The sequence below is a fragment of the Gopherus flavomarginatus genome, chromosome 10 (genome assembly GCF_025201925.1).
Source record: "Gopherus flavomarginatus isolate rGopFla2 chromosome 10, rGopFla2.mat.asm, whole genome shotgun sequence".
In the NCBI taxonomy this organism is placed as follows: domain Eukaryota; kingdom Metazoa; phylum Chordata; order Testudines; family Testudinidae; genus Gopherus; species Gopherus flavomarginatus.
Genome location: NC_066626.1, coordinates 71406984 through 71426401, shown reverse-complemented (window position 1 = coordinate 71426401; position 19418 = coordinate 71406984). Strand labels below are relative to the sequence as shown.

The 19418-nt window shown below is 41.8% G+C and overlaps 1 protein-coding gene across 3 annotated transcripts in view; it reads right to left on the bottom strand.

Moving 5' to 3' along the window:
• The window catches only part of MYLK (myosin light chain kinase), a 344254-nt gene that overhangs the window by 13777 nt on the left and 311059 nt on the right, over positions 1-19418 (bottom strand). For all 3 annotated transcript variants that reach the window (XM_050916915.1, XM_050916916.1, XM_050916917.1), the window contains 2 exons: positions 12144-12361; positions 6174-6297 (listed from right to left, as the gene is read on the bottom strand). In XM_050916915.1, the coding sequence (XP_050772872.1) occupies positions 6174-6297; positions 12144-12361 (342 nt within the window). The remainder of the gene's footprint in view (positions 1-6173; positions 6298-12143; positions 12362-19418) is intronic.

Genomic DNA, 19418 nt, shown 5'->3' with positions numbered 1-19418 from the left:
TGTGAGGTGGAGGCATGAGCCCCAGAGGGGAAGAAGTAAATCAAAATGAGCAGATGTATTTGCTTCTTATTTGAGAAATGTTTTATTCTCTTAATTTACACCATGTAAGGTACACTACACTACATTGAAGGGCATCTTTACAAGTGTGTACAATATTATAAGTCACATGCATGAATGTGTAATAAAACCTATGAACACTGGAAGATTAATGTGTGAAAAAGTGACAATGTAAAATGACATCTTACTTCACAATATCTGTTCTGTCTTTTACGCATCTCTGTTTACTACCTAAGACAAGTTTTCACTCCTTGTAGCACTGTAAAGCCAGTATGGCCACTGGTAGAATGAAAAGGACTCTATTCGCCTTCATGCTTCATCAGCAAGTATCATTAGATAAGTTACTGATGCAGAATCTCTGGCCCTGATTAAGCCAAGTACTCAAGGATGTGCTTAAGTCCATTCCTACCCAATAAAGCATTTCAGCATGTGCCTTAGGGCACGCCTACACTACCCACCGATCGGCGGGTAGTGATCGATCTATCAGGGATCGATTTATCGCATCTAGTGTAGACGCGATAAAATCGATCCTGATCGCTCCGCCGTCGACTCTGGAACACAACCACGGCGAGATGTGGAAGCAGAGTCGACGGGAGCGGCAGCGGTCGACTCGCTGCCATCCTCACAGCCAGATAAATCTACCTAAGATACGCTAACTTCAGCTACGCTATTCACATAGCTGAAGTTGTGTATCTTAGGTCGACCCCCCGATTCCTCCCACCCCCCACAGTGTACACCTAGCCTAAGTCTCATCAACGTCACTGCAGCAACTTCTCAGGCCTAACAAAGGGTAATGGTGGGAGAAGCGATATCATTGTCCTGCAAAGTGCTTGGAGGCTCAGGGTAAGACTGATGGAAGCTGGGAGAGAAAAGAGTCTGTTTTTAGAAAAAATGGAGTGGTTGACATATAGGAATGTTTGGTAAACTCTAAAATGCATTCATTTGAATTGATTTATTATGCATTTTCTGTACTTAGCAAATTACATGTAGCAGCCCATTGTACATTAAGCAACCAAAACACTCTCCTCTATTCTGTGCTTTCCAAACACTATTTCAAAATACTGTTGTTTAAAACTCAATCAGGTTTTCCTACATCTGGACCTTCCATGCTGTTGAGAATTTACAAGGCCACAATAACTGTTCCTTTCCTCCTGCGTTAAAGTGTGAGTCAGTTGATTTGCATTGGGAATACTTGTAAGGAAGGCCATATCTTTGTATGTATTCAGAAAACAAAACAAAGAAAAACTGGCAGCTAATGGATGCAGTACCCACAAGCTCTTGTCTTTATCGCAGAACTTCTTGACCTGGGGACTCAGTTGTTCCCTTCTTAATAGCCATTTAAAGTAATAAATGCCTAGCAATTGGTTTGACGGATTATGGAAACAATTTCCTTTTAGGAATGTGAAAGCTAAGTGATAAAAATGAGCTGCGTGCGCCCAGGAAAATTAATTTTGAGTTTAAGCTATGATCTTACTATTAGACGAATATCAGGCTGTTTACTGAAAACATTTTTCCAGCTACTTAACCAGGCATCTTTCTGGCATTCTAAACACAATTTGTTTAAAAAGTCTTTTGCAATTTCCATTTTTAAGGACAAGACTGAGATATTTTACTCTCTTGACAATGCTCAATATTTACGTACGTATTCTTGGAAGATCCTGAGTGCCTATATTTATAGATGCTAAGACCAGAAGGAACCATTAGATCATCTAGCCTGAGCTCCTGCACAACACATGCCATAGAATTTCATCCAGTAATTCCTGCAGTAAGACCATGACTAATCAAAGGAAATTGAGCATGCTCAATGCCTCACACAATCACTCACTGAGCATTGCCTGCCATGCTCAGCATCTCCCGTGATTGGATCTCAAGGATGCTGAGTTCCACTTTACAATCCTTTCAACATATTGCCAGTGACAAATGAGCAAAACTGACTAACTGTTAGAATGAATCAAACACATTGGTTCTAGTAACCCTAGCAGGTAATTTGAAGGAAATACACTTAGGTGAACATGCTGTGAGTTTGTCACAGAAGTCATGGAAGTCACAGATTCCATGACTTACTTTGACCTCCATGATGTCTTCTGTGGCCGGTGTGGCTGGCTCCGGGGCATCTCAGGGAGCCCCTACATCAGTCGCACCAGCCACCACATTCCCTCGCCCAGCAGCAGCAGAGTTTGAGTGTGGGAGAAGACAGGGGGTTGGGACATGGGATGGGGTGAGGTGGACCCTGGGCGGTGCTTACCTGGGAGGCTCCCTGGAAGCGGCGACATCCCACTGGCTCAGCTCCAAGGCGGAGGCATGGCCATGAAGCTCTGCACGCTACCTCTGCCTGCAGGCACCACCATGGTTCCTGGCCAATGGGAGCTGCAAAGCCAGTGCTCTGGGCAGAGGCAGTGTGCAGAGCTTCCTGGTCATGCCTCACCTAGGCAGAGTTTTATGTTATTGAATGTTAGCAATATAGCTGTCCAAAAGGGTTCATTAGAAAAGAGCCAAGAATAGTAAAAATAAACAAAAATTCTGTAGTGCCTGCAAGGCTAAATGGCATATAGACAGCTGGAAAGAATTCATCACCGTTATGCTTCAATTAGACAAAGGTTATTATAAACACAAAGAGGAACCCTGAAAATAGACAAATGGAGATGATTTACACAACCCATAGTTTTTGTGGCATGTTACTTCAATACATTAACTAAAGATGATGAAACAAGAAGTAGAACAGGACAGTGAGATCAAAAAGGAAGACAAACAATAAGAGATAGATACAATGGAGGAAATGTAAAGAACAAAAACAATTATGTAGTGACTGGAGTGAATGATTTATTTGGGATGATTAAGAAGGACTGAACATGAATAGCATGGAAAAATAAAAACTAACTACAAGATAGAACAGATAGTTTAGCCTAAGCAGTTACCACATATTTCAAGGGACCATTCAAGGTGAAGTGGCCTGAAAACATCCCTCCAGCCACAGAGAGGAAAGGAAGGGACAGGTGGGGTGGGATGGGGTAGGGTAAGATATGGAGAAGCAGCTGGAGTGGGGTTGTTAGTGTGTTACAGATTGTTGTAATAAATCACAAACCAGTGTTTCTTTTCAGTCCATGATTTTTAGTGTCTAGCAAAGTTATGAATTTAAGCTCCAAGGCTTCTCTTCTGAAAGGGCTGTGCAGCTTTCCTTTGAGGATGAGGACTGATAGGTCAGATATAGAGTGATTGCTTTGTGAAAAGTGTTCCTCCACAGGTGATGTTGTGTTTTTGTCTTTTATCATCTTCCGTGTGGGAGTTCACATGAGAGCATAATGATTGTCTGGTTTCACCCACATAGTTGTTATTGGGGCATTTAGTGCACTGGATGAGGTACACCACAAATTGAGATAGGCATGTTTAGGACCCACGGATTTTGAAAGGTGTGTTGTGGGGCAGGTTTGATCATTGTAACAGTAGAGAGATGTCTGTAGGTTTTCCATCCGTTGTTCTTGGCAGGCTCTGGTACCACTGAGTTGGTGTGTCTGGTCTGTGGGGAGCTTGCTTCTGATGATGAGCTTGGAGAGGCTGCGGGGTTGTTTGAAGGCCAGAAGAGGGAGCTCAGGAAAGACTTTTTTTCAAGATGGAGATCCCCATCGAGTGAGAGTTGTAGTTTGATGATACACTGTTTGGGTTCCGGAGTGGCATGGTAGGTGACAACTAGGGATGTGAGGGTGAAGGGGGTTTTATTTCTGTATTGAAGCAGGTTCTCTTGGGGTATCTGGGTGGCCCGTTCCATGATGCGATCTGCTTCTCTGGAGTGTCCTTGTTTGGTGTTTTCATGTGTATATCCTGGACTTTCTCCTCAGAACATATTTTGTGATATCTGAGTGCGTGGCTGTATATAACAGATTTCTTGGTGTGTCTGGGGTGGTTACTGGATCTACGAAGGTAGGCATAGTGATCCATGAGTTTCAAATATATAGTTGTCTGTAGTTCCATTTTTGAAGCTGATCATGGTGTCTAGAAAGTTGATGCTGATGTGGGAGTGTTCCAGAGAGTTTAATAGGTTTATTACAACAATCTGTAACTCATTAAACCCCCCTCGCCCCCAACTGCTCCCCATATGCCTCCTGCCCTGTTCCTTTCTCTCCTTTGACTAGAGAGGTTTTAATGGGCCACTTCACCTTGAATGTCACTTTGAAATGTATTAGCTACCTATGATAAACAATCTGCTTCACTGTGTATTTAGCAGTGAGTTAGGGCTTGTCTACATTACCGCTGGATCGAGGGGCAGCGATCGATCTAGTCGGGGTCGACTTATCGCATCTAGTCTAGACGTGATAAATCAACCACCGAGCGGTCTCCCGTCGACTCCAGTACTCCACCAGGGAGAGAGGCGCAGGTGGAGTTGATGGGAGAGTGTCAGCCATCAACTTACCACAATGAAGACTCCGCAATAAGTAGATCTAAGTACGTCGACTTCAGCTACGTTATTCTCATAGCAGAAGTTGCGTAACTTAGATTGATCCCCACAAAGTGTAGACCAGGCCTTAGTTTCCCAGACCTGAAGAAGAGCTCTGTGTAAGCTCGAAAGCTTGTCTCTCTCACCAACAGAAGCTGGTCCAATAAATGACACTGCCTCACACACTTTGTCCCTCAAATATCTGACCAAGGCATTCTTCTTTTTTATTTTAAAGTCTAATAGTATCATTTTATTAACAGGTAGACAGGATTTGAGAAAATAAATGAGAGGAACCTGTGAGCATGTGCCTTTCACATACTATTCTAAAGCAAAGTCTGAACACTTTGCAGAGTCATACGCTCTCTGCACTTGGTGTTAGCAACAAATTACCAATAAGATAAAGTTCTGCTCAAACCTTCTTCCGTAGGCATGGCTGCCCCTCGGGTTCCTGGTTTAGGACTGCTCAGCCAACACCCTAGATCTATTCCTACTAGATAACCACTCCTACCTCTCTTGTAACTAGATGGGGTAATGGGTCACCTGTCTCAGTGAGTGGGCAGATCCGGAAGAACCCACTAAACCCTTTCCCTGCTACTAAAGTAGGATGTTTCAAGAATACAGAGCAATCCTGTTACAGAATCATAAGCAAATGGACTTAAATTAGAGTATGATATTGTGATGAGAAAGACAGAAAGGAAAAAAGCTGTTCCCAACTGAATTATTATATTTTTTTGTTACAGAACATCAAACTTGAACACGTCGAAGCTGGAGTCAGATAATTTCAATTGCTCTTCACATGCAAGAATGAAAACCCTGTTCATCTATGTACTCTTCTAGAAATATCTTCTCAAAGATTATGAGTGTATATAATCAATCACCTACATAAAAAGACCATCTAAGCAGAAACTGTAACCAACCTCACATTTGCATTAGGTTGATACAAACTGTTTATAAAAATTAATTAGTTTATACAGTGGTAGATGTAAAATAGTGAATTAAATTTTTTTTTAAAAACTGGTACAGCATCACTGGGATTTGTTAGTTCATCTTAAAGATTTTCGAAGGATATAGTCAGGATTGGAGAAACTCAAAATGTAACTAGTCATTTTTATTGGTGTAAATTTGCTAAACACGTATAATTCAGCCATATTCTTTTTCTACCATAAATTTTTCAGTGCTCTGATTTCTAAGATAAGTAACATCAATGGCGGCAACCCAGAGATTCACAAGCAACCCTTCATTAACAAGTCAAGGTACACGCAAGGAAACAGATTTAGATTTCAAGACACAAAGGCGATCCTTTTAAGCAGCAAAGAAGGATAAATATTTAAAGATCATATGAAAGACATTTTAACAATGTGTTTTTAAGTGATCATGGACTGCTGCTGACTTATGTAAACTTAATATTCTTTCAACAAGCTGTATTTTTCTGAAACCTCACAATGAAAAATGAAATTGTAGATGGCTAAACTCATGAAGGCTCCAATCCTGAAATTTATCACTGGGGTTCTTCAGAAAACAATGTGTGACTGGGGCCCACTTATGTTAGTGTTCATTGATCATTCTGTAGTTCATGATTACAAAATATAAGTGGTCATATCCTGAACAATTCACCTCTGCAGTCACTAGGAGTTGAGCATGCTCAGAAGCTCCCAGGATTTGGCCCAAGACTAGCAAGAGTACTCACAAGATGTAGCAGATAACTCCTATACTCCACATATCTGTGGCATATCCAATAGGTTCATAGTTTATAACTTCTGGAGCCACAAACTCAGGTGTCCCAAAGAGAACTTTCAGAGAACCTGTACTTTCTGTGAAGAAAGAAAGAGGAAAACATTAATGGTTGTATATTTTTTGAAAGTATAATTAACAGCCTGCACTCACATTTATGGGTTAGTTATTAAACTCCGTCACCAAAAAGGTAAATAATTGACTGAGCTGCTACTAGCTTGGCCAGCTCATGTCTTCCTGGACTCATGAACGAATAACAAATAATAATTCTTCTGTGCTAAGCATCACAAATGCACTCAGCACTGCACGAGACACACAATAAAGAGAGTTCCTCCCTTGAAGAATTTGCATTCTAAATAAGACAGAGACAGGGTTACCAGCACACATTGGGAAGATAATAGATGGGCCCAGCTTGTGATGTTTGGATTCAGAGCTAAACTTTCCCCAAAACTTTGTGGGTAGCTGGGCCCATCTCTGCTTAGGTAGCTCCACAAGAGCAGATATTAGGTCGCTTAATGCCCTACTGGAAGGTGCTCAGATACTGCAGAGATGAGCATGGAATAAAACCTATACAGAATAGAAGGAAAGGTGCCATATTACCAGCAAAAGCAACAACAGCACCACTATTTGTACTACACATATGTCCTGTTTCAGATAACACTTCCAGAGAAGGGTGTGAAACACCATGCAAGCCATTTAGTATGGAATTATCAGGAAATCCAAATGTGCCCGTTTTAGACCATGTCTATTCCAAACAGCTGGAGAAGTAAACAGAGGAAAGAAGCAAGAGTGCAAATGGGAAGGCAACCAACAAGAAAGAAGTGGGCAGGGAACAAGGATGTCCAGGAATGGAAAAAGGAAATGATCAAGTGCAAATGGGAACAAAGGACCAAGAAATTATGTCTACTGGCTACACTGGAGCAAATGGATTTAGTTTGGGAAAGCAGTTCTTGTCCAGACTCCAAGATAACCTCGGCAATCAGTGCTTGGTGTAAATGAAGTCCACTGCCGTACTATAAAAAGAACAGGAGTACTTGTGGCACCGTAGAGACTAACAGATTTATTTGAGCATAAGATTTCGTGGGCTACAGTTTATGCTCAAATAAATTTGTTAGTCTCTAAGGTGCCGCAAGTACTCCTGTTCTTTTTATAGTACGGCAGATACAGACTAACATGGCTGCTGCTCTGAAACCTGCCCTACTATAGTTATTATTAATTGTATAACAGTAACACCTAGATCGGGGCCCCATCATGCTAGGTTCTGTACAAATACAGAAGGAGAGACTGTCCCTGCCTCAAGAGATTACAATCTCAATAGAAAGACAGACAAGGGATTGGGGGGAGGGGGAAAGATGTAATAGAATCTAGTCCGTTAATGTTAAAATAATCATGTTACAAAAAGTGTTGCACCTTTATAACAATTAAAACAAAAACTAAAAAAATTATCAGCAGGTTAATCGTTTACTAGACTACAACTGGACTTACTTGACCATCAGAACAGAGCGCTCCTACAGAATATATTTATTTGCCAGAACCATCTAGTAGACAAATTAACCATGTTTTACTATCATTCCTGCATGAACATCAGTTCATATGGTTAAGAAATTATAATTAATTTGCTCTTCTTCAGTTCCTTCCATCCAAAGATCTCAAAGCACTTTACAAACTCTAATCACACAACCTCTTAACACCCTTTGAAGCATTAGTATCCCCATTTTATGGATCAGGAACCCAAAGCACAGAGAAGTTAAGTAATTTACCCAAGGATCACACAGCAAGTCTGCGACAGAATCAGTTTTGTGCCATAATCACTAACCATCCCTTCCTCCTGCAAGTATGCACCGGGCACTATCATGGTGAATTCATTCACATTCCTCATCTTTTCATTTTACACACTACAAAATCCTTTCTTCCTCTTGTCATAAGTGGTGTTAGCAAGTTAATTCAGGAAATCTTGCAGTCAGAGACCTCCAGGGCCATCCGGTTGAAAGGATGTCAGTTTCTAGTGACTGAAAAGCCACATTTTGCACAGAGGGCCAATTTTTTACAAGCTTAGTACATAGGAAGAACCCTGGCTTCAGCTACCATTTAAGTGAGATCTAATGCTGAAGCGTTAGTTGGAAACTGGCCTTTTTTTCTGCACTGTGCATAACAAATTGATTTCCAAAAAACAATGTCTTAACAGCACACACACAAAAATCCTATGAACCCACAAAGTTTATCTTAAACAAATTTTTTACATGAGCTTCTAAGAACACCAAAAAAGGTCAGGAAAATCTCTCACTACGTCTTTGGTATTTCCTGACAAAATAAGAGAACTAATTATCTTCATAAAATGACTGCAGATGGATTAATGGTTTTAACTAATTTAAGTTAGATCCAAGTACTGAAAGTTAAGGTGCACTAGATTTTTACTGGTTACAAATCAGTTAAAAAGAAAGTTATATTATATTGCAAATTGATGCAGTCTCCACTCAGTTATCACTTCCATTCTCTTTATGAGGGATTTGATTGAGTAAAGTCTGCCGGATTAGAATAATAGATTGCAGGGTTAACATAGGTCCTACTCCCCTTCGATTAAAGTCAGTGGGCGTTCCAACATAATCATAAATAGGTGCATTAGAATGCTCACAATCTGTCAAAGTAGGCAATTGCAAAGAAGAATGAACTAAACAAAACCACATAACAAAACAATCTTGGATGGCTTAGAGCTGTTGCTAATAAAAATTGTTGTCCTTTTACTGGAAGAAGTCTGAGCTGAATATTGAGAAAAAGTCTTACTGATCAGTAAAGCACTATTTTCCTTAATGTGGCCTATTCAGTATGGTATTCTCTCTTTGTGGGAACTGCTATACATGCCACATTTTGAACTTGGTGGATTATTTGGACAGAGTTGCTCACAGTTCAGCCATGGATTAACACCAGAGGTGAGTTTGGTTCATAGATGAGAAAAAAAGCAAATGCTCATAATGCCACTCTGCAAGCAAGAGCAATCCACAAATTAATCTACATTTTATGAAATCAAGATAAATTCTGGTGTCCTTGTCTACAATCCTATGATTGAGAAAAACGAAGCATAATTGCCAATGTGGTATTTGTGACCTGATTGCAGCAATTCACATTTTTGCATCACACTGTGCAAAATACATAGTGAATGCAATATGCTTTCCAAGAATCTAAAAACTATTAACATGAACACCACATTGAGAAGAGGGAATCCAGTCTCTCTTTTGGAATCTTGGGTTCAACTAATTGTGATCTGAAAGTGAGGTGCTACTTGGAAAAGTTACTGTAAAAATGCCATTCTGGCATTCCATGTTTATCGTCTCTCGAAGATCAAATCTGCTGACTTCACAAGTAAATGAGTTTCCTAGATGCTAGTTGGACTCTGACAGTCAAATTGGAGTTGTTCACACATCACCCATAAAGACTTTACTATTGGAACCTAATTAACATTTCTGCTGATGATTCTTGAATTTGTATTTCAGTGAGTAAAGTGAGCAGATTGGTTGAATAAAAAGGTACCACTTTCACATAGTCTCTTTTCAGAGCATAGCCGTACCTTAAATCTGGAAGGCAGACTTGTTCATTCCTAATTAGATTAATACAATCTGTTTGCTAAGAATTCTTATTATGTTTGCACTACTCTGTGACTTAAGACGGACCAGAAAGGGAAGGATGGATACAGAGATGTACTATTAAAGGTAGAATACAATAATTCCAAACATTACTTGCACGCTAATCACTTGTTTTGTTTTTTGTAAAGGAATCACATGTAATTTTATTTAAAAAGGGGAGCACAAAACTATGGGCCCCATTGTGAATCCATTACTTACACTGGTGAGCAGTAGTTCCCATAAATTGCCCCCAAGGAAGTCAGTTGGATTAGTTACATGAATAACTGCTCCCCAAACCTGAGTGCAAGTTCACAATCTGCCCGTATCTAGTTTAATAATTGGAATGATTTTTCTTCTGCTGCAAAGTATAAGATAAAAATAGAAAATAAAAAGAGCACTCGATGTTCAGTTAGCAGAGCTATTTGCTGTATGGCTTCCCAGCATATATGAGGCTTGCTAATGGAACTAGCGACGAGGCCACTGAAGAGCATGAAGGCAAGTAGCCATCCAAATGACTCCACTTTGGAATGACACCATACATGGGAACCTTCAGTCCAAAAAGAATTTTGAGGAAGCTATGAATAGTTCAAAACAGGGGATTGGGATAGAAGTGCATCTTCAACATAGGGTTGCCAAGTGTCCGGTTTTCGATAGGAATGCCTGGTTGAAAAGGGACCCTGACGGCTCTGGTCAGCACTGCTGAATGGGCTGTTAAATGTGTGGTCAGCAGCACAGCGGGGCTACAGCAGGCTCTCTGTCTGCCCAGGCTCTGCACAGCTCCTGGAAGCAGCTTGTACGTCCCTGCAGCACGTAGACACAGTAGCGATCTGGGATGTTCCGTGCGCTGCCCCCTCCCCGAGCACTAGCTCTGCAGCTCGCATTGGCCGGGAACAGTGGCCAACAGGAGCTGCAGGGGTGGCGCCTGAAGGTGCGGGCACTGCACAGAGCCTCCTGGTCCCTCTTCATAGGAGCCGGACATACCGTCCACTTCTGGGAGCCGCCTGAAGTAAGCACCACCTGGCCAGAGCCTGCACCCCAACCCCTGCCCCAGCCCTGAGCCCCTTCCTGTACCCCAAAACCCCTTATCCCTGGCCCCACCCCAGAGCCCCCACCCCAGCCAGAGCCCTGCCCCCTCCCGCACCTCAACCTCCTGCCCCAGCTTGGAACTCCCTCTTGCATCCAAACTCCCTCCCAGAGCCCGCACCCCCTCCGTCTCCCCAATCCCCTGCCCCAGCCCTAAACCCCCCACACACTCCAAACCCCTCCGCCCCAGCCAGGAGCCACCTTCTGCACCCCAACCTCCTACTCCAATCCCAAGCCCCCTCCCACACTCCAAACCCCTCGGCTCCATCCCCCAGCCTGGGGCCCACTCTGGCACCCCAAACCCCTCATCCCCCAGTCCTATCCCAGAGCCCGCACCTCCAGCCAGAGCCCTGCCCCCCTCCCCTGCACCCTGATGCCCTGTCTCAGCCCTGAGCCCTTCCTGCACCCCAAACTCATCATCCCCAGCTCCACCTCAGAGCCTGCACCCTCAGCCAGAACCTTCACCCCTCCCACACCCCAACCCCCTGCCACAGCCTGGTGAAAATGAGTGAGGGTGGGGGAGAGGGAGGGAGGGAAGGGGGATGGAGTGAGTGGGGGCTGGCTTTGGAAAAGGGGTGGGGCAGGGGCGGGGCAAGAGTGTTTGGTTTTCTGCAATCAGAAAGTTGGCAACTCTGCTTCAACAATTCAGCATGTACAACAATACACAACAGTTTAGGACATGAAGTGAAGAATACTTTAACCAACACAAAGTGAAGGGGAAATGTAAAGTAGAATGTAATTATCCAAGAGAGAAAATTCCCACAAGTCCTACTCTTAAAAAAAAAAAAAAAAAAAAAAAGTGTCATGAGATCTTTAATAACTACAAATGATCAGGAGCTTGATTCTGTGTTTTATTTCAAGTATAAGGAACTAGTGTTTCAAAATTATTTTGGGTAAATGTGGTGATTTATCTCTACAACTGTTCTGACTTATGTATTTCACCTTTTGATGTACAAAGGCACTGCCATCTATAGAGACTGACTGTCATTTTGTATTTACGGCAGTGCAGACTGTTTCAGAGAACAGACATACACTATGTGGTCTCCTATGGATGTCTTATTTTGTTCTTTCTTGATTTTAATATGTTACTCTAAAATAAGAAGATTAAATTTTAAAGTAACCATTTGCTATTTATGTGCAAAAGAGCATAACAATAAATATGATAAAACTATTCTTGCCACACACAATTTGTCATTTGAACATAACAAAGTTAAGAGATTTATTACCTAATCTTCTTGCAAGTCCAAAGTCAATGAGTTTGATCCTTGCCCCAGTCTTGTTGACACACATAATGTTTTCCGGCTTCAAGTCCAAATGGACAATGCCCTGCTTATGGATGTACTGAACTCCTTCTGATATCTGCCTCATGTATTTAATACACTCTCTCTCTGTTAGTTCAAAGTCCTCATCAATGATTCGTTCAAAGAGTTCTCCTCCAGAAACACTGAAACAAAACAAAAAAAGGGGTGGGGGTGGGAGATTATTGGATTATTTAAAAATATATTTATTTATTGATAAACTGAACACTTCCATTATACAAACGGAGATGATTCTTCGCATTGCTAGCAGTTCCTGAAGGGTTTTTAAGGTATTTTAAAGCACAGCTTTTGTGTAGTAATGGAGATTTTCATAGACACCACAGGAAAAAAGGTCACTTTTTAGCTGTCATTGTGCATGATGTAGATTAGTGGATCTCAGCCTTTTCCATACTGAGACCTCGTTTTTGTCACCAGTCCCAGATGGGATCTAGCTGGGACCCAACCTTGCATTTAGCAATAACAGAAGGGCAAGGTGGTTGTGACAGTCTGACATCTGCTTGTGACCGCCTTGGGGGCCACGACCCCAGACTTTGAACCCATTAATATGGAGCCTGATCCACTGACTTGAATGGAAGCAGGATTGGATTTGGAATGTGCATTGTTTTTCCTTGGAATATCAAAGAGGTCTAGATAAGTAATTCAAAATTGAAAGAAAACCAAACAGTGGTGGGAAAGGAAACTGGATATTAAAAGACGACGAGACGGGTCCAGGGAAAGGGAACAGAGCCTTCTGGCTGGAGTCTCAGGAAGGGTGTGTGTGTGTGTGTGTGTGTGTGTGTGTGTGTGTGTGTGTGTGTGTGTGTGTGTGTGTGTGTGTGTGTGTGTGTGTGTGTGTGTGTGTACACAAAATATTAGTTATTTTTGATGCTTAGTAAATTACTCAACTTGTTCTTCAACTACTGTCCAAAGATGGGACATACTTTGTATTTATGCTTTGGGTGACACACGAACAGGGGAGGGAATGGTGAAAAGCCCCTTGCTCTTGTAAATCTGTTCTAAATGAAATATGGCATACTCTTTATATGGCTTAATATTTAGCAACATTTACGCTCTCTGCCAAATGTAATTGCACATTTCAGTTACAGAAGGAAAACACAATTAAAAAGCAGCCTTTCAAGGTTTATAAATTGTCAGATACATGGTAAGAAATTCTATGTCCCTCATGTATTAAAATGAAATAGAAACATCTGGAGTTCTGTACTCCTTTTGTTGTTTTAACTATAAGGTTTCAGAAAATATATAATTAGAGTAGCTACTGCAGTTTCCTACTAAAAAGTATAGGAGAACTAAACATGGAAACAATAAGGACAGCATATGCTTAACAAACTCAAATAATTACATGGATTACTATGTAAGGCTAATACAATGGCTAGAGTTTCAGATAAACATATCTCAAATTGAAGTTTCTTGGTTCTAATAGTTTATGAGTTCAGTATGTTAGCAACCAGTGCAGAGATGTTTATGTTCTCAGAAAGTATGTGCTTTGAGCGCTTTGCAGCTCCAAAATAAATATCGTCCTTGTACTTTACAAGAAATGGAGAGGAGCAAGCAGGCAGCTTCTTGTCAGAGACAACCATTTTATTTGAATTAAAAGAGGGTTCCCAACAAAAGAACTTAACTTAAAAAGAAAGGACAAAAACCTTCAAGTGAAATATACTTCAGTGATTGCTTAAAATAGACTTAATGACTAATCTGAACAATTCTTTTTTTGTACTCCAGATGTCATTCTTCTTGGCTCTGCCTTTGCAGAGACTATGCCATTATCTCTAGTATATCTCTTTTAGCCATGTTACATGTCAATGTACGTGCATGCTGTTCTCTCCCCTCATTCCTCTAGCTATTCTGGTAATGTCATTAAGATAAACTGTGCTTGCATTTCCTAGATTCTTCATGTTCCATTTCTTTCCTGCAGTTTATATTATATTAGAAAAGCAGAGTTGTTTCTTTTTCTGGCTGTGCTTTTAAAGGTTCTTTGAGGTGGTGGATTGATAAAGTGTAACCCAGGTTCCATGCACTGGCAGAGGGAAAATGTTTTTTCTTCATGCAGTTAGAACAATATCATCATCATCATCATCATCATCTAAGGGCTGATCAAGTCAGTGGGAGCCTTTGCATTGATTTCAGTGGGCTTTGGTTCAGGCTCTTGAGAAGCATATACTTCTGGATGCATCTCACAGCAACTGCAGTCTTCAGCCACCTGTAATTTTAAGATTCTGCCCATAGAGACACTATGGTCATTTAAAGACCCTATTTTGAACCTTCCTTATGTGAAATCTTATCTTCACTATATTTTGACATATACCCAAACCAATTGCTGATTTGTGACAATTCATTCATACCAAATGAATGGAGATTCATTTGCACTTTAATAATCTGAGGTTATTACAGTCTATGCAAACATAAATGTGCTTTATGGGGCAAGTGAAAGAATCTGAAGGCACTTACTCCTCAACTTTCAAAGGAATTCACAAGGCACTGGAATGTCTACAGAGACAGGAATACTTCTATATTTGGAAATTAAATTGCCTGGGATTTGCTTGCCCCTAGATCTCCAAGCCAGGTAACAAACTGTAGACAAACTGGAGGGTTTTCAGAGAAGAGCAACTGAAATGATTTAAGGAGCTGGAGGGACTGATTTATGAGAACCAATCAAAAGAATGTAATAGCTATATCTTGGCTAACAAAGCCATGGTAACTACAGAGGTTTAAACCACCCAAATTATTTGCATAGGGTATACACAAAGGAGAGAGAGGAATTAGTCAACATGGTACAAAGGGAAATGCTATTCAAGGAAGGACTGCTAGGCAGAGATGCTGTTCACCTTTCGAGGAGGGGAAAGACCCTATTTGGGCACAGACTGGCTAACCTAGTGAGGAGGGCTTTAAATTAGGTTTGACGGGAACAGGTGAGCAAAGCCCACAGGTAAGTGGGGAATATGGAGATCTGGGAGATGGGTCGGAAACAAGAGGGAGCGTGGGCTTTAATGGCAGAGAGAAAGGAGGGTCAGGGCAAAACTGGGAGGCAAGATCAAGCCAGTATCTTAGATGCCTATATACAAATGCAAGAAGTATGGGTAATAAGCAGGAAGAACTGGAAGTGCTAATAAATACAACTATGACATTGTTGGCATCACTGAAACTTGGTGGGATAATACACATGATTGGAATGTTGGTGTGGATGGATACAGCTTGCTCAGGAAGGACAGACGGGAAAAAGGGAGGAGGTGTTGCCTTATATATTAAAAATGTACACACTTGGACTGAGGTGGAGATGGGCATAGGAGACGGAAGTGTTGAGAGTCTCTGGGTTAGGCTAAAAGGGGTAAAAAACAAGGGTGATGTCGTGCTAGGAGTCTACTACAGGCCACCTAACCAGGTGGAAGAGGTGGATGAGGCTTTTTTTAAACAACTAACAAAATCATCCAAAGCCCAAGATTTGGTGGTGATGACGGACTTCAACTATCCAAATATATGTTGGGAAAATAACACCACGGGGCACAGACTATCCAATAAGTTCCTGGACTGCATTGCAGACAACTTTTTATTTCAGAAGGTTGAAAAAGCTACTGGGGGGGAAGCTGTTCTAGACTTGATTTCAACAAACAGGGAGGAACTCATTCAGAATTTGAAAGTAGAAGGCAGCTTGGGTGAAAGTGATCATGAAATCATAGAGTTTGCAATTCTAAGGAAGGGTAGAAGGGAGTACAGCAAAATAGAGACAATGGATTTCAGGAAGGCGGATTTTGGTAAGCTCAGAGAGCTGATAGGTAAGGTCCCATGGGAATCAGGATGGAGGGGAAAAACAACTGAGGAGAGTTGGCAGTTTTTCAAAGGGACACTATTAAGGGCCCAAAAGCAAGCTATTCCGCTGGGTAGGAAAGATAGAAAATGTGGCAAAAGACCACCTTGGCTTATCCACGAGATCTTGCATGAGCTAAAAAATAAAAAGGAGTCATATAAAAAATGGAGACTAGGACAGATTACAAAAGATGAATATAGGCAAACAACACAGGAATGCAGGGGCAAGATTAGAAAGGCAAAGGCAAAAAATGAGCTCAAACTAGCTATGGGAATAAAGGAAAACAAGACGACTTTTTATCAATACATTAGAAGCAAGAGGAAGACCAAGGACAGGATAGGCACACTGCTCAGTGAGGAGGGAAATTTGGAAATGGCAGAGATGCTTAATGACTTCTTTGTTTCGGTCTTCACTGAGAAGTCTGAAGGAATGGCTAACATAGTGAATGCTAATGGGAAGGAGGTACGCTTAGAAGATAAAATAAAAAAAGAACAAGTTAAAAATCACTTAGAAAAGTTAGATGCCTGCAAGTCACCAGGGCCTGATGAAATGCATCCAAGAATACTTAAGGAGCTAACAGAGGAGATATCTGAGCCTCTGGCTATTATCTTTGGAAAATCATGGAAGACGGGAGAGATTCCAGAAGACTGGAAAAGGGCAAATATAGTGCCCATCCATAAAAAGGAAATAAAAACAACCCAGGAAACTACTGATCAGTTAGTTTAACTTTTGTGCCAGGGAAGATAATGGAGCAAGTAATTAAGGAAATCCTCTGCAAACACTTGGAAGGTGGTAATGTGATAGGGAATAGCCAGCATGGGTTTGTAAAGAACCACAAATCACGTGGAACCAATCTGATAGCTTTCTTTGATAGGATAACAAGTCTTGTGGATAAGGGAGAAGCAGTGGATGTGGTATACCTAGACTTTAGTAAGGCATTTGATACGGTCTCACATGATATTCTTATCGATAAACTAGGCAAATACAATTTAGATGGGTCTACTATAAGGTGGGTGCATAACTGGCTGGATAACTGCACTCAGAGAGTAGTTATTAATGGTTCCCAATCCTGCTGGAAAGGTATAACAAGTGGGGTTCCGTAGGGGTCTGTTTTGGGACCGGCTCTGTTCAATATCTTCATCAACGACTTAGATATTGGCATAGAAAGTACGCTTATTAAGTTTGCAGATGATACCAAACTGGGAGGGATTGTAACTGCTTTGGAGGACAGGGTCATAATTCAAAATGATCTGGACAAATTGGAGAAATGGTCTGAGGTAAACCGGATGAAGTTTGACAAAGACAAATGCAAAATGCTCCACTTAGGAAGGAACAATCAGTTTCACACATACAAAATGGGAAGAGACTGTCTAGGAAGGAGTATGGCAGAAAGGGATCTAGGGGTTACAGTGGACCACAAGCTAAATATGAGTCAACAGTGTGATGCTGTTGCAAAAAAAGCAAATGTGATTCTGGGATGCATTAACAGGTGTGTTGTGAGCAAGGCACGAGAAGTCATTCTTCCGCTGTACTCTGCACTGATTAGGCCTCAACTGGAGTATTGTGTCCAGTTCTGGGCACCGCATTTCAAGAAAGATGTGGAGAAATTGGAGAGGGTCCAGAAAAGGGCAACAAGAATGATTAAAGGTCTCAAGAACATGACCTATGAAGGAAGGCTGAAAGAACTGGGTTTGTTTAGTTTGGAAAAGAGAAGAGTGAGAGGGGACAAGATAGCAGTTTTCAGGTATCTAAAAGGGTGTGATAAGGAGGAGGGAGAAAACTTGTTCACCTTAGCCTCTAATGATAGAACAAGAAGCAATGGGTTTAAAATGCAGCAAGGGAGGTTTAGGTTGGATATTAGGAAAAAGTTCCTAACTGTCAGGGTGGTTAAACACTGGAATAAATTACCTAGGGAGGTTGTGGAATCTCCATCTCTGGAGATATTTAACAGTAGGTTAGACAAATGTCTATCAGGCATGGTCTAGACAGTATTTGGTCCTGCCATGAGGGCAGGGGACTGGACTTGATGACTTCGAGGTCCTTCCAGTCCTAGAATCTATGAAATAACCAGACACTTTGGGATGAAATTAAAAGGAAAATTTAGGCTGAGTATCAGGAAATACCAATCCTCCTGGCAGTGATGATAAGATAATAGATGAAGCTTCTAATGGAAATCTTTGGAGACATGTAAACAAGAGAGTACAAAGTACTAGAAATTGTATTATAGGGAACAATCCTGCATCTAAGTGGCTGGATTCTGGCTGTATGGCAAGTTGGTCAGATTGTTACTATTATTTCTAAATTCAATGTAAATGGCTTTCAGTCATATTCCTATAGAAACAAATTCTCTTCTTGGATGTACAAGATCAATGGGAATGGCATACATACATTACAAAAACAGAATTTGACCCTGGATATATATAAACATGATCAGATATTTTAGAAGAGCTTATGTCACAGGGTGGCTGACCCCTTGAAATGAAATAGGCAGGGCCGCCCAGAGGATTCAGGGGGCCTGGGGTCTCAGAGCAGAAGGACCCCCCCCCGCCACCAAATTGCTGCCGAAGACCCAGAGCGGAAGAAGCTCCGGGGCCCCAGGCCCCACGTGAGTTTTCCCAGGCCCCCGGAACAAGTGAAGGACACCACTCCAGGGCCCCCAAAAAACTCTCGTGGGGGCCCCTGTGGGGCCTGGGGCAAATTGCCCCACTTGCCCCCCCCCCCCGGGCGGCCCTGGAAATATGTCCAGCACCTCTTTGCTAGAACAGGTGCTCCCAGTTTGGCCAATGAAGAGGGCACGGCAGCACTTGGGGCTATGACGATTCAGGCTTTCAGTAAGCAAGGGGGATCAGGAGTAGGAGGGAGTCCCCTGGGAGAGACAGCAGTAGGAACCTGCTGGGGAAAAAGGGCCTCCAGGGAGAAAGTGCTGGGAGATGGTACTCAGCAAAAAGGGCAAGGAAGAATCCTGCAGGATGCTCTGATGGAGGAGTGATAGAGAAGCAAAGTGGAAAATCCCCTGGGAGCAGTAGCCAAGGGTGGGCTGAGGAAAATTGCCTGGAATGAGATTCTCGCCTGACAATGGATCCTTTGTGTGCTTATATGTCATCTACCATCAAGCCATTGCAATTAAGTTTCCAAAAGTGCTCAATATGCAGCAGCTCCTATAGAGAACAAGGGGAGCTGCTAAATGCTGAGCACTATTGAAAATCTGGCCACTTCGCTGGAGTGGACCAATGGGAGATGAACCCTTTTGAAAATCTGGCTACATTTTTATACCCAGATGAGAACAATGGGAACTGCTTGGCTGTTGAGATCTTCTAAAACTCTGGCTCGGAAACTTTGATGTGCAAAAATAAACTAGCTTAAAACCTAAAATCATGCCTAAA